The following is a 15,769-nucleotide window of genomic DNA, read 5'->3' as shown; positions in this document are numbered from 1 at the left end:
CGTTATATGTTTTGATAGCTGAGTACCATCCGCTTTCTTCACCACATTTGCTTATGCACCCATTTTGTCTTCAGCAATTGTGTCGGGAAGGTGAGTATCAAAGAGAGCCATGTAATCAGAACAAAGTGTTCTTGTATTAAGGGAGGCCTTGAGCGAGGCCCAAATTCCATCTGCTATCTTATACCTTTCATATAAATATATGTACATTGGCCTCTATCCCTTTCATTATAAATTAATATATTTACATATATACAGACCTATAGCTATAAATAGCTTTTGCCTCCTATTTCTTCCCTCTATTTCCTTTCACCTTCCTTCTATCCCACTCTCATGCTCCCCTTCCATTTGGCTCTCAGTATTTCCCCTTGATTACATTGTTCTTCATAAAACCCTACTCGGTATTATACACCCTCCTCACCATCAATTTTAGATCTCTTGTTTTTCCCTTTGTCTAGGAGTTTGTTGGCTCCCCGCTCTCTCTCCCCACCCCACCTTCTTCCATGTCCCCCCTGAACTACCGGTCCTGTAGTTTCTCCTTCGGATTGCTCATCCTGCCTATCTTATATAGACAGACAGAGGGTGGAAGAAAAACCAAAACATAATAAAACAAAAACAAAGCAACAACAAAAAAATAATATTAGTTTCAGGTCTGTCTGTTGACCGTTATGTATTTTTTCTGATCAAGTCTGATGAGGTGACAAGCCCTGAACTCCAGGCCAGAAGTCTATTTTCAGGATTCTTTGATGACGTGGTTACTTTGTTCCTCTCACTGCCCAGGTGCACTCCCTTTGCCTCTCACCCCACTGTGCATGGGGCATATCAGGTACACTTTCCTGCACAATGTCTCCAGTGCTGTCCTCTGTAGTGCTATGAGTCAGTGATAAAATGTCTTGTCCTGATGTGGGGCTGGCCCTACGGTGATCTCTATGCTCTGAGCATGATGTAGTCCCTGGGGCTTGATGTGTCATGATGAATTCTTTCTCTCTCTCTTCCCCTCTTTGTTCGCTCCTGTGTGGTCTGGACAGAGCCACCTCTCTCCCCGGGCTGTATCTTCAGTGTTGTCCTCTGTATTGCCTTCTGGGGAGACGGTCAACATAGATCGACTTGGGTTGTTCTTACAGCTCTTATAACAATCCATACATCAATTGTATCAAGCTATTTGTACATACATTGCCATCATTATTTACTAAACATTTAGTTTTTATTGAGCCCTTAATATCAGTTCCTCTATTTCCCTCCCTCCCCGAACACCCGCGTGACTCTTTGATAAATTATGTATTATTATTTTCTTATCTTACACCGACCATGTCTCACTTCCCACAGTTTCTGTTGTTTGTCCTAGAGGGGGTGTGTGTGGTTTATGTGTCAATCATTGTAATTAGTTCCCTCTTCTTCCCCTCCTCTTCCCACCCTCCCACCACCCTCCTGGTATCGCTACTCCCATTCCTTTTCTTGGATTCCGTGTTCATGGGCTCTCATCTCTTATATGTACCTGTGCACATGCTCTGGTCTAGCCTGCAGTGAAAGGAAGGACTGGAGTCATGATAGTGGGGAAAGAGGAAGCATCAAGGAACCAGAGGGATATTGTGTGTTTCATTGGTGCTATTTTGAGCTGTGGTTGACTCATCCCTTTCCTTGTGACCCTTCTGAATAGATGTCCTATTGTCTACAGATGGATTTTGTGTCTCTGCTCTGACCAACCTGGCATTCTGTGATGCTCACACTCCCAGCACAATTGCTGAACACAAAATGGGCACCTAAGCAAGGGTGGTGAAGAAATCGGATAGTGCCAGGCTATCAGAAGATATAGCATCTGGGGTCCTAATGACTTGAAGTTAAACAAGCAGCACTCTAGCAGAGAAGCAACTAACCCACATGGAAGAACACCATCTGTGCTATCATGAGGTGTCCACAGGATCAGTTGACAGGCAATAGAAAACCCCAAACAAATAAAAAACCATATTGTTGAGAATGAGGGGTCACGTTTATGATATCATTTAAAATACCATGGCTTGGGTCATGTACACCATATTCCTCAAGGTAATATCTTTATTATTAAAATTTTAAAGAGATATTTTACAGCAGATTCACGAAATGCAATGTGTCACTAAATTTGGTTTGAGTAGATTTAGTTTAGTCTAGTCTAATTTGACTTGGTTTAATTTAGCACCCAATTACAATGAAATCCTGAAGAACTTCATTTTTTACTCTTTTAAGTGAGTAAATACATAGAACACTTAAAATGCTTATGTAGGAGATGTTTGTTTCATTTTCCTTATTAACTTTGTTCATTAAATCATTTATTATAGTGGTATCAATTCAGGGATCTTAATTGTATCCTTTACATTTTAAAAATTATTTTATTGGGGCTCATACAACTCATCGCAATCCATACATACATCAATTGTGGAAAACACACTTATACATTCGTTGCCTTCATCATTCTCAAAATTTGCCTTCTGCTTGGGTTCCTGGAAGCCGGTTTTCCTTTTTTCCCTCCCCCTCCCTCCCCATGTTCCCCTCCGCTATCCTTTATATTTTAATATAATTCTAAGTTATATATTTTATTATTCATAGTTGTGCAGATTTTTGATGTGTTGAGAACATTGTCATTTCATATTAGGCATTTCCAGTTATGTATTTTTCAATGACACTCTGCAATTTTTTAACGATGTATAATGATTTCATAACTTGGGGACACATACTCATGGTATTGACCTTTATAAAACAGAAAACATTGCTGTGTGCACTTTATTTTGCTTTTAGATTTACAGTCATTGATCACCTGAAAGTTACTTATGTTAGTATGCTGCCCTGTACCACCCTCAGAGTTGTTCTATTCATTTCAATAGCAACATTTTAATAGAGTTTTGCTTTCCATCTTGAAATGCCCTAATTATTTTGTAATGTATACAATTATATTAACTCTGTTGTAAAGTTTCATCTTATATTTGAAATAAAAATGTCATATTTCCAACCTGGCAATAACAAGTAGAAGAATTTAACTGCTGTTAACTTACATACATCACCTATTGAACACCAGTTCTCAAGAGTCTTGGCAAAGAGTGCATTGGGAGGAATGGTTGAGGAGTTGAAGCATGCCTGAACTCAGTCTGACAGATACCAGCATTTTGGGATGCTAGTTTAGCGGTTGATTTTCCTTCTTCCCTCTTTTCATAGATTCCCTGGTTGAGTAGTGGTTATGCATTGGGCTGCTAGCTGCAAGTTCAGCAGTACAAAACCACCAGCTATTCCATGAAGACAGATGAGGATTTCTACTCCTTTAAAGAGTTACAGTATCTGAAACACACAAGGACAGTTCTTACCTGTCCTATAGGGTCACTTTCACTTGGCATCTATGCAATGTCACTGAGTTGAGTTTGGTATATTTCAATTTATGGTTAAAAGCACTTTATAATTACTGTGCATAGTTTATGTAGCTTTAATTTTAAGCGATTTGAGGAGAATGGTAGCTTGATTATATTATAAAATCATATTCGCGGTTGTGAAAAAGCTGCCAGATTGTTCTAATGTGACTGTGACATTTGGTAGAGTTTCTGGCACTCTAACTCTCACCAGTCTTTCACGTTATCAGTATGTCTTTTGAAGCAGAAGCACAATAATAAACTTGCGTTACTAATTTATTGACCATTTAACTTGGAATTCTTAATGACAGTTGATGGACCACAATGTTTCACATGCTTACTTGCTAACTTTGAGGACATCAGCTCCGATCTCCCCATTTCATCAATTTTGTAATTCTGATTTTAGCTAATTATGTAGTGTCTTTCTTTGAAAATCATTCATAATGTGGCACTCCTCAACAGCTCATCATCTTCTATACCTGGATGACATTCACGGAGCATAGAGTCCAGCCACTTTAGTAAACTATTTAAACACTGACGCTCAAGAGGGTCTTTTGTTTAAATATAAAAACAAAATCATTTAAATGAAATATTCCCGATATAGTTGCACACTCAGGATAAAATATAGGCCCCATGTGCTGAAGCGAGATCTTTGCCTTAACCCTGGCATAACTCCCATCTTGCAGCCTTAGGCAGCATGAGAGAGTTTATATGGGAGTGTATATATGAGTACAGTCTTGGAAGCTGATGCCTTACTCACCAATAAAGATTGGCAAGGAGAGGCACTGCATTGGCCAGCATTAGACCTTCTCTTTGATGCCAATGTTTTCATCACAAAGTCATGAAATAACCAAGTAGTTGTCATTTTAAGCTGCAAAGAACTATGCCTGATTTCTCTACAACAGTAGAAAACTGGATAATTTTGATTGCCCTTTCATTGGACCCATATTTTTCTATAATTTCCAAGTTCCAAAAATTGGAAAGTTCTGTGGGTATATTGATTAAATTACTGACCATGATTTGGAGCAGTGGGAAAAAACAAAAACAACATATGGATTATAGAGCCCAACAACGCTTCTTCAATGTGGAAGGAAACTACCAGCGTATACGGGTACTTTGTAGCACACATGATAAAAACGCCATTTACAAAGGGTACTGTGGGAGTTATATAATCATTTGTCAATTTGATGATTAAGAATGTAGGGGTGGAGTCTAGCCTGTCAATCAGATCATAACCACTGAGGCCTCTGTGTGGGCATGGCCTTCTCATGAGAATTCTGGGAAATCCAGTATTTCATCCTTGGAGGCTGGAAAGACTCTTTCTCACTACTTCCCAGCTTGGGAGACACTGCAGCTGAGAGGACAAATTGACCCATCCCGTGCAGCCCAGGGGGCTGGGGAAGCCATTCCGAGACCCCTGCTAGAGCTGTTTCCAATGACACTGGATGCAAAGACTTGCTACCCACTGGCCTGTGACCTTCTAAATTCGGCATCATTGCATGTGTTTCGTGAGTATGAAGAGGACTTTATAGATTGCTGTTGGACATATAGGCTAATATCAGACTTATGGACTTGATCTGGACTGGGCTGGGCCATTTTCTCAATGTTCAATTGCTCTTGTATATAAATCTACTTCTTATACACACAGAGATGAAAGTGACCTGGACTGAAAAAAAAGAAAAGAAAGAAAGTGACCTGGACTAATGAGCAGAGATGCACGCAGTCAGAATCTTAAATTGTTCAGACACCCACCAACACCAGATGCCATGAGATGGCAGGCAGTCTGCTGCAGTGACTGGGATCAAGTGATTACATTCCAGCCTACATGAGAGAAAATGCTCAATTCAGTGATCTCCAACTGACAACTGGGAAACTGTCCTGTGCTTGAATCTCGGGATATTGACTAAACCTCTGGGTTTTTTTTGTTTTTTACCAAATCATTACTTATTCCCCTCAGCAGAATCTGCTCAAGAGAAGCCATGTGAGTTCTACTCTAATTGTATTTCAACCTTTAAAAAATTAGAATATATTAGAGATTATACAGTGGTTAGAAGTAAGGAGGAAAATGGATGAGGTCAACCCTCGGTCTGGAACTTTTTGCAGACATTGATATGAGGGATAAAAATGAAGTGGAAATCTGAATGGGAAATAAACTTTAAAATAGCACGTTCAAAGATAGTGCCACTGCTTGCATTATCAAAAGTATGGATAATTTTCCAAAATGGATGAATCTGTAAGCTTGGTTAATTAATTCAAGGTGAGATCTCTGAGCAGTTATTCAGTGGCCATGCATAACTCGAGAGACTGAGCAGGAATGTTCAGGCTTCAGAAGCACCCATTTCACCTGGGGAAAGGCCACTTCAGTGTCCATGACAAGCCCTAAATGTAGAGGTAACATTCCACCCTTGGTCTGGGAAAGCCAGCACATTTTCAGGCAGTGCTGTAGCTCCTCTCAAAAAGCAGAGTTGTGGTCAAAGACGCTGTTGCTCTGTGTTCTCCTGTGCCTGGTGACAGTTCCCCAAGGTGAGGGTCTCAGATAGCAAAGCTGGTTTATGGGGCCTGTGGTGAGTGCATGTGACTGACAGGGACTTATTCTCTTTATTTCTAGGTGCACTGTCCCAGGTGCTGCTTCAGGAGTCTTTTCTAGGTCTGGTCAAGCACAGTCTATTGTTCTCCCTCACCTGTATGGTCTCTGGTTACTCCATCACCAGTAGCTACTGCTGGAGCTGGCCCCTGGGGAAGGGTCTGCAGTGGTGGGGCCACATATGCTATGGTGGTGATACATAGTATCACTCATCCTTCTGAAGTCCACTCTCTAATCACCAAAGACAATTACAAGAACCAGTTCTCCCTTTAGCTGAGTTCCCTGACTGTACATGACACAGTCCTGTGTTATGTGCAAGGTACACATAGTGGGGACTCAATGTGACCCCAGACACAAACTTCCCCTGAAAGGGAGGCAAAGAGCAGCAGGAGGCACTAAAGACCCAAAACATCACAGGTCCCCGCCCTAGACAGGCACAGAAGAGCAGTCGGGAGGATTTCCTGTTGGAGTCTGCATGTTCTCTAACTGGCTCTCAGCATCTCCAGCGACAGATTTCACTTTTCATTTCTTCCCTACATTTTCTAATCATCACTGCTAACTTGAAAGGAGGAACTAGTAAACTCGTAAACTCTGCTTGCCGTAGAAATATATACATGACTCTGACCCTTCATTATTTTCCTAAATGACCCATTTTTTTGACAAGCAGATTATCATGATCATTCTCATCCTACCTGTCACGTAAAAACTGTTGACAATGAATGGAAACACAGGCACGTAGACACTCATGAGTGCAATGCATGGTTTAAAATTCCTTGAGCTCCAAGGATATAGAGTATTTATATTCCAAATGTGTTGTGAAGGCACTATTTGTTTTTTTACCATTAATTTTGGACTTGTATGTTAGATTAGGTGTTTTTCTTTTCTTAAAAATCATTTTATTGGGGGCTTGTACAACTCTTATCACAATCCATACATCCATCTGTTGTCTCAAGCACATTTTTATATTTGTTGCCATCATTTTCAAAATATTTTCTTTCTACCTGAGCCCTGGGTAGCAGCTTCTCATTTTCCTCCTCTCATTCCCCCACCCCACTCCATCATGAACCCTTAATAATTTATAAATTATTATTACTTTGTCATGTCTTACTCTGACTGATGTATCCCTTTACTCACTTTTCTCTTGTCGGCCCCCTAGGAGGGGTTATAGGTAGACCATTGTGATCGGTACCCCATTTCCCCGCACCTTCACCTTCCCCTCTTGGTATAGCTACTCTCAATATTGATCCTGTGGGATTGATCTGTCCTGGATTCTCTGTGTTTCCAGCTCTTACCTGTACCCGTGTACATGCTATGGTCAAGCCAGATTTGTAAGGTAGATTTGGGGTCATGATAATGGGGGGTAGGAGAGGAAAGTTGTATGTTTCATCGGTGCTATACTCCACCCTGACTGGCTTGTCTGCTCCCAGCGACCCTTCTGTAAGGGGTTGTCCAGTTGCCTTCAGATGGACTTTGGGTCTTCACTTTGCACTCCCCGACAGTCACAATGATATGATATTTGTTCTTTGATGCCTGATACCTGATCCCTTTGACACCTTGTGATCACACAGACTGGTGTCCTTCTTCCATGTGGACTTTGTTGCTTCTCATTTAGATGGTCACTTGCTTATCTTCAGGCCTTTAAGATCCCAGATGCTATATCTCTTGATAGCCAGGCAATATCTGCTCTCTTCTCAACATTTGCTTATACACCCAGTTTGTCTTCAGAAATCATGTTGGGAAGGTGAGCATCATGAAATGCCAATTTAATAGAACAAAGTGTTCTTGCATTGAGGGAGTACTTGAGTAGAGCCCCAATGTCCATCTGCTACCTTAATACTAAACCTATAAATATACATACATAGATCTATTTCCCCATCATCATAAATATATTTACATATGTACATGCCGGTATTTAGACCTCTAGAAATGACCTTTGCCTCCTAGCCCTTTCTTCTATTTCCTTTTACTTTCCTCTTGTCCCACTATCATGCTCAGCCTTCATTTGGGTTTCAGTAATTCCTCTTGGTTACATTGCTCTTGATCAAGCCCTACATCCTCATTGCCATAGATTTTAGATAACTTCTTGTTCCTTTGTCCCTGGCTTTGATAACACCCATTTTTTATCCCCTGTCTCCCTATGTCCCTCCCCTGGAATCATCATTCCTGTTGTTCTCCTCCAGATTAGATGGTTTTCATTAATAAGTATAATTCAGTGCCATTTCACTTATGGGTAATGTTTGTTTAATCAACACTACATACACAAACTTTTGTATCTTATTTCTTCTTACGTAAACTTCTGGTAGTTTTTTACCTTGCAGCATTGCATTTAATTTGAACTATAAATTTACTAGTAAACATTTATTTAATACCCTTTAAAAAATTAAATGTATTAGGACAAAATTAACATAAGTACATTCTTTTTATCTGTATCTCCCACCCATCAGTCAGTTCTAGTACTGTTATGAAAACACTCCTTTGTTTCTTCATTTTCTGGTGACTTGAATACTGCTTTGGTTCTGGAAGCTATAATATTGTTCACTGTTGGAGAAATTTAATGGCTTTCCTTTAGTAAGACAGTCTAGGAAGAACTCTTGATGATTTCTCTTCAAAAATTAGCTAATGGAAACTTTACGGGTAGCAATAGAACATTATCCAGTATGCTGCTGGAAGTTGAGCCACCAGTTCAGAATATTTTCAAAATATAACATGGAAAGTGCTGCTTCATCAAGGTAAGGTTACCCTTAGTGACATGGATGGAGAAACGGTTTCAGGACTTTCATTGCTGATGCTATAGCACTAAAGTGAGAAGCTATAGTATAAATGACAACATTATGGGCATTCTGTAGACTTAGAGAAATACCAGAAGGAATGACCCACTCTGGGACATCAAGGTGAGTTGGCACAAAGAATTCCACAGAGACAATGTGGTGAATTCTGCATTATTGAGCAGTGATAGAAGTCTTCAGAACTTGTGAGGAGTCTTTTAAGGTGCAGCCATTCACCTGTCTCTTCCCCCAAACAAATTAGAGTCGAGATGACCACAGACTAAATCCAGTGGAATAGCGTGGATACACTGAATCCAATGAAATAATGCACCACCCATAAATCAGCCTACAAAATCCTGAGGCCAGAAGAAGAAGATGCTATCTGGCTACCATTATCGACCTACCTAAAAGGGGTCATGAGAAATAAATAAACAAACAAACAAATAAATAAAAGGGGTAAAGGTTCACACTTCACATTAGGGATGGGTTAACTAAATGTTTGCAGGCTAATAAAATGTTTGCAGGCCAATTATAGCATGCTAACTTTTAAGATAATAATTTTGTATCTCCCACATATAAGGTCATAAATATAAAAATGGCCCTTCAAAAGATACAACAAAAATATTTCCCTACCCTTACCTTAGGAGGCCTGGATAAAGTGGTGAAATATGTAGAACACCATTTTAAAAAGACAAGGCTTACTGGTTGGAGAGAGACTAGTGGAATCCGTGAGCGATTAGACCTCAGTAAGCCTTCAGGCTTGGGACATATCTCATTCCAGTTGCTCAATGTTTCACTGAACCGTAGATAGCATGGTGAGAAATAAACAAACCACTAGGGAACACACACTCAGGATGATTGACCATTTGAAAAAAAAAAATGGCAGCATTTATCCAAGTACAAAATACTCTGCCAGAGAAGTAGTAAAAACAAAGTAATACAAATTGGAAGCCAGGGGGTAAGTGGGAGAAGTGCTATTGTATTATGGGGATTACAATCAATGACATAAAACAACATGGGTATGGATTTTTGAGAGGAAAGCAGATTTGCTCTGTTAACATTCCTCCAAGTCAAGGTAAAAACTAAATAACACAAGATGCTAAAGAAATTAATGTCTATAAAATAAGACTGTGGAATTATGAAATATGCCTCCAATACACTTGGAATTTCCATAAATCACTAGAATGCTGAATATTGATATCTTGGGTATGCAAAACTTTAAGTGGATGTTTAAATGGATTGATGTTTTGGGGATCCATAATTCTATGGTTTACTGTTTCTGGAATGAAAAATTGAAGAAAAAATGATCTTGTATTCATTATCCAAATCATTTCATCCTGAAATACAACGTTCAAAGTCAGTGAAAAGTTAATATCCATAGGCTGCCAAGGAAGACTAATTTAAAGTTTACTGAACTTTAAGATGAAAAAATGAAAAAATTTAATGAGCTGCTGCAGTCTCATAATTAATTAATAATTAATCACATGAAAAATCAGGAGTCATAATTAGTCATAATTAATCACATGAAAAATCAGGAGGCACTATAATTTCCATGAGTGATTGAAATACAAAGTTTTTAGAAAGTTGTCACAAAGTTTCAAAAGTTGAAAAATACAGCTTTGTTGATTGGATATTAGGGATTGCATGATAGATAGAATTCTTCATGACAAGTAATTTATTAATCACAAGCCTTACTTTTAAATACTCCACCACATGAATATGCAAACAATCAGAGATCTACTAGATCAAATATGAGTATGTTGTGTTTCCTGAAGGATCGTTTAACTAGCATACCGTCCCCGACAGAAACGCTGAGGAGACAGCTCTCACACCATGGACTGGATCTTGAGAATCCTCTTCCTGGTGGTGGCAGCTACCGGGAAAGAAGTCACCGGTCTCAGGGAGGAGGAAGTGATTGTAGCTACTCTAGATTGATTTTGTCCACCTGTCTTCACTCAACAGGCAGTGACTCTGAGGTCCAGCTGGTCCAATCTGGTGCTGAAGTGAAGAAGCGGGGTGCTTCAGTGAAGATCTCCTGCAAAAATTCTGGACACTCACTCACCAGTTACCTTATTGACTGGGTGAGGCAGACCCCTGGACACAGGTTTGAGTGGATGGGAGAGATCTACACTAGTAATGGTGGAACAAGATACCCACCAAAGTTCCAGAGCAGAGTCACCATGACCAGGGAAACATCCATAAGCACAGCCTGCATGGAGCTGAAAGGTCTGAGTTCTGAGGACACACCATGTATTACTGTATGAGGGGCACTCAGTGAGATAACCCAGTGAGACAGCTGTGCTGGGCTCACAGAAGATAGTCAACCAAGGTACAGGCTGCCAATTTTTTCAGATGGGTAATCAAGAGAACAAAAAGAAAACCAACAAACATGTATTTACTTAAATTGTTTGAGACAGTGCCCAATGCATGTTCCCCAAAATCAAAATTTAGGGAGGCAGGAGAGGGATGAAGGTCCCTTACTGATTTATTTATTTTCCCATTGGGTAGAAGAGCCTAGCATCCAGTTGGAGCCAGTGAGCTTGGTAGCAAAGCAGATTCTGTATGCAAGGGTTTATTCCAAATATAATGTATATGCATATGTTTGGTCAATCAGTGGATTGCTGCAAACAAGTTCTCTAAGCAATACAGTTGTCTTAGTTTCCTTAGAGAGTCTTTAAAAAAGAAAGAAAGAATGAAAAGCACGGTCTGTGTTTTGTACTGTGTGGAAGAAAAGTATTTTGAACCGAAGGCTATTATCGCGTATTTAAGAAACTCAAGGGGACATGAAACTTTGGCTGCTCGATATAAAATAGTGGTTTTTAGATGAATTGAGCATTTTAAGGAAGGTCTTGAAGATCTCAAAGATAGATTCCAAGTAGAGGTCAGATCAGAAGTTTATGGAGAATGGTGGGACTGCTTTTATTTTTGTTTGTTTACTTATTGTTGTACAGGTTATATCTTGTGTCATTTCTGGGTGGGCATATGGTTGTCATGGGGCTAAGGATTAATCCTGCTAAGAAAACTGAAAATTGCATTGGTGAGAAAAATGTCAATGATGATTGACTTTACATCACAACACAAATCATGTCAATGCTTTGAGAGTAGTAAAGGTTATCCTAAGAAATTTTATTGTAAGAGACTCTGCCATGTTGGGTGAGCTGAAAACTGTCCAAATACCTATTATTAGGAGACTGTATAAAGAAACTTTGATACATACACACAATAGAATACCATGCATTTCTGAAAAACAGGGATGGCATTATGAAACACCACATGATGTGAAGGGACTTGGAAATCATTATGCTGCGTGCAGTTAGTTGATCACAAAAGGACAAATATAGTATGTGTCCACTAATGTTTGATGAACACCAAGATGAAGGAAGGCTTTTACCCTCAGGGTGTGCAATAGTCTGAGCTGGTCTCCCAAGCAACAAGATAGAGAGCCTGCCAAGTGCTCATGGGACATAAATCACCTGCTTTATGTGTACGTGTTAAAAACCTCTCTGACAGAGGACATTTCATCTCAACTGGGGTCAGATTTTCAAGCAGGGGCTAGAAGATCATTCAATTGCTGCCATACAACATTGTGCTAAGGTCACTCAAAATCAGTAGACACATCTACAATACTGGATTGAGACTATACTTGTGTAGTCTTGGGATCCAATCCCAGTAGCCACAAAGTCAAGGGAATAGAAAACAATATTGGCTAAATGTGTGTTAGAAACATCTGCAACTTAAATGGTCTTGAATAGAAATTATATGACTTTGGCTACAAAGGATTATCTTCCCAAGCGACTGCTGGCATTGGAGCCTCTGCTCATTTGGTTAACTTTGCCGTGGTTCTCAACCTGTGGATCATGACCTCTTTGGGGAATCGAACGACCCTTTCACAGGGGTCACTTAAGACCATCAGAAAACACGTTATGATTTACATTATGATTCATAACAGTAGCAAACTTACAGTGATGATGTAGCAACAAAATAATTTTATGGTTGGGGTCAGCGACATCATGAAGAACTGTATTAAAGGTCGTGGCATTAGGAAGGTTGTGAACCACTGCTTTACAGGAGCACATCGAGTAGTGGGAATTTCTTTAAATAAAAAATACTATGGAACAAAAGGTCCTGTTCCAGGCTATTCTGTTCCAACAGCAGTACATGGCGTTATAACAGCGTGGGGGAAAGACCATGAAAAAGATGCATTAAAAATCATAGTAACGCAGTTTTCATTAGTGCCTGTATTTGCAGTCGGTCATAGCTATGACATTTTTAATGCATGTCAGAAAATATGGGGTGAAGATTTGAGACATGTAATAATATCAAGAAGTACAGAATTGCCACTAATAATCAGAACTGACTCTGGAAATCCTTTGACACTGTATTTAAGTTTGGTCCATGTTATAGAGAATTCAAAGGGTTACAAGTTACTGCCACCTTACCTAAGAATTATTTAAGAGAATGGAATAGATATTAATACCTTATAAGCAAATTGTATAAGGGGTGAAAGGAAAAAAGGGGAGTGTTGAAAATATTCCCTTTGTTTCTGGTGGAACTTTGCTACAGAAGTTAACAAGAAATCTCTTAAAATATTCCTTCAAGTGTAGTTATGTGGTAGCTTATGTATTTAAATCCATAGTTCTATTGGATCAAACATAATTGTACAATTGCTGCCATCATCAACTATGATACCTTCATATCAGCTCCCCCTATCCACTCCCATCCCAACCCTGCAACCCCCAGAACCCTCAATATATATGTATATTTTGCTGTAACTTCCACCATCCCATGCATCCTATCACCTGAAATTCTGATGTTTGTTCCCTTTGAGTGGTGTTATACAGTCACCATTGCTGTTAGTTTCTCCCTCCCCCACCTCCCCACTTCCCCCGAAAAGACCTGCATGGGACTTCAATGAACCAGAAGGTAGGGAGAGGCTCCGAATTTATCGCCAGGTTCTCATGCCTGATTTCTGAGTGGCAGCAAAAAAGCCGCCCAATTTGACCAAGGTGGGTAATGTAAGGCAAGGTCCCCAGGAAAGTCCAGCTGCATTCTTAGAACGCATCATGGAAGCTTTTAGGCTGTATATCCCATAAACCTGACATCAGAGGAAAGTAGGGCTGCAGTAATAATGGCTTTTATTAATCAAGCTGCACCAGATGTCAAAAGAAAGTAGAAAGGCTGGGGAAAAAATTTTAAGGATTTGTCGGAGGTGGCAGTGAAGGTCTATAACAATAGAGAAACCTCAGAAGAGAGGAAAGAAAGACAGCGGATGGAAGATCGAAGGTTCCAGGCAGGAGAAACCAGGAAGATTACAAGGGAAATTGCCCAAGTATTAGTGGCAGCTACTGCAAGTGAAGAGGGAGAACAAGGGAATGCGTTAATAGAAATGGGAGGCCTAGACTAGGAAAAGATCAGTGCAGCTACTGCGAGGAAAGAGGGCACTGGGCCAGAGATTGTCTCAAAAAAGAGCTTTTGAAAGGAATGATATGGTGCTGGCATTGCCAGGAGGATGGACACCAGTTTGACAGGTGCCCCAATCTTCATAAGCCAGCATGTCCCCTATTTTTAAGGAAGGGGGAAAAAGGCAGGACCTAGAATGAGGAACTCGGGGTTCAGAATCACTCCCCGAGCTTAGGGTACCATGATTGGTGGAGAGGAAACTGGTTGATTTCTTGGTTGACACAGAGGCAAAACACTCGGTCCCCACCCACAACAATGAAAAACTGTCGTCTTGTACCAGCTGGGTGCAAGGTGTCACAGAGACCAACTGGTACTGATGGACTTCTACGCGCAAAATGGACCTCTGCGTGGGTCAAGTAAGTCACTCGTTCATGCTCATCCCAAAGTGCCCAACACCCCTGCTAGGAAGAGATATTTTAACCAAGTTAAATGCCCAAATATACTTTAAAACGAACAAGTCTGCTTGGCAGACTAAAAAAGACACTTTTAACTACTCCACACCACCAACCAGGATGAATATCAGTACTCACAGTAAAAAGAAAGATTCATAACTGCTAAAAGAAAAGAAATAAAGAATAAGACTGAGGTGCTGCAGCCACTGGAAGCTGTAACACTGCCAAAAGCTGTGGCAGTGGTGCACACACCCAGCCATCAACAAGGAGACTCCATGGAAGCTAAGGGCCATTGTGCCGCAGACAAGGAGGTGCAAAAGGCTGCGGTCCAAGAAAAGGAAGGAGATGGACCTGTAGAACCAGGTGGGCAAGTATGCCTTGTTCAATTTTCTCTTCCAGGAAAGGGGTCCTTTCCACATGTGCCTGGCTACACAGCTGAAGAACTTTGGGTCAAACAAGAGCTGTAAGCCCTAATAGAAGAGGGCTCACCGTGGCTAAAAGCCCAGAACAATCTTATCCTCCCGGCTGAGGTGGGACGCAAGAGATGCTGTACAACTTACACCGTACTACTCATTTGGGGAAAAAGACGCTACAATTGTTGCAAACTGCCAAACTACAGTTCAAAGACCAAGGACTGACTGCAGAACAGCTGGTGAGCCAATACCATGTATGCCAAGAAATGAAACCAGGTAAAATTATAAATATGCATCAAGGGGCTAGAGAAAGAAGTAAGCAACCTGGGCTACATTGGGAGGTGGATCTCACTGAGATCAAGCCAGGCAAATATGGTTACAAGTACTTGTTAGTCCTCGTTGAGACTATTTCAGGTAGGGTAGAAGCTTTCCCAACTAAAAGAGAGACAGCCCTGATAGTAGCAAAAAAGGTGTTAAAAGAAATAGCTCCAAGATATGGAATGCCTCAAACAATTGAATCCGACAATGGGCTTGTTTTTGTAACCGAGGTCGTTCAGAATTTATCCTGGGCTCTGGGGACAAATTGAAAACTGCATTGTACATACAACCCAAAAAGCTCTGGGCAAGTAGAGAGAATGAACAGAACTTTAAAGTAGACTTTGACCAAATCAGCTTCCAAGACTGGCGAAAACTAGGTGACTCTCCTCCCGTTTGCTATATTCCGTGTGCGGAATTCCCCCATGTTTGAATTGACACCTTTTGAAATTGTGTATGGTAAACCACTCCCCAT

At 40.4% G+C, this 15,769-nt stretch overlaps 1 protein-coding gene and 1 pseudogene across 1 annotated transcript in view; both read left to right on the top strand.

The window, feature by feature from the left end:
* The window catches only part of LOC142427338 (large ribosomal subunit protein uL14-like), an 81,932-nt gene that overhangs the window by 57,750 nt on the left and 8,413 nt on the right, over nucleotides 1-15,769 (top strand). Inside the window, exon 3 of the mRNA XM_075532595.1 lies at nucleotides 10,677-10,940. Within this exon, the coding sequence (XP_075388710.1) occupies nucleotides 10,677-10,940 (264 nt within the window). The remainder of the gene's footprint in view (nucleotides 1-10,676; nucleotides 10,941-15,769) is intronic.
* Nucleotides 11,609-14,956, top strand: LOC142427337 (nicotinamide phosphoribosyltransferase pseudogene; annotated as a pseudogene).

The sequence above is a fragment of the Tenrec ecaudatus genome, chromosome 15, assembly GCF_050624435.1.
Source record: "Tenrec ecaudatus isolate mTenEca1 chromosome 15, mTenEca1.hap1, whole genome shotgun sequence".
In the NCBI taxonomy this organism is placed as follows: domain Eukaryota; kingdom Metazoa; phylum Chordata; class Mammalia; order Afrosoricida; family Tenrecidae; genus Tenrec; species Tenrec ecaudatus.
The sequence above is the reverse complement of the archived record's forward strand: the minus strand, read 5'-3'. Positions and strand labels throughout refer to the sequence as shown.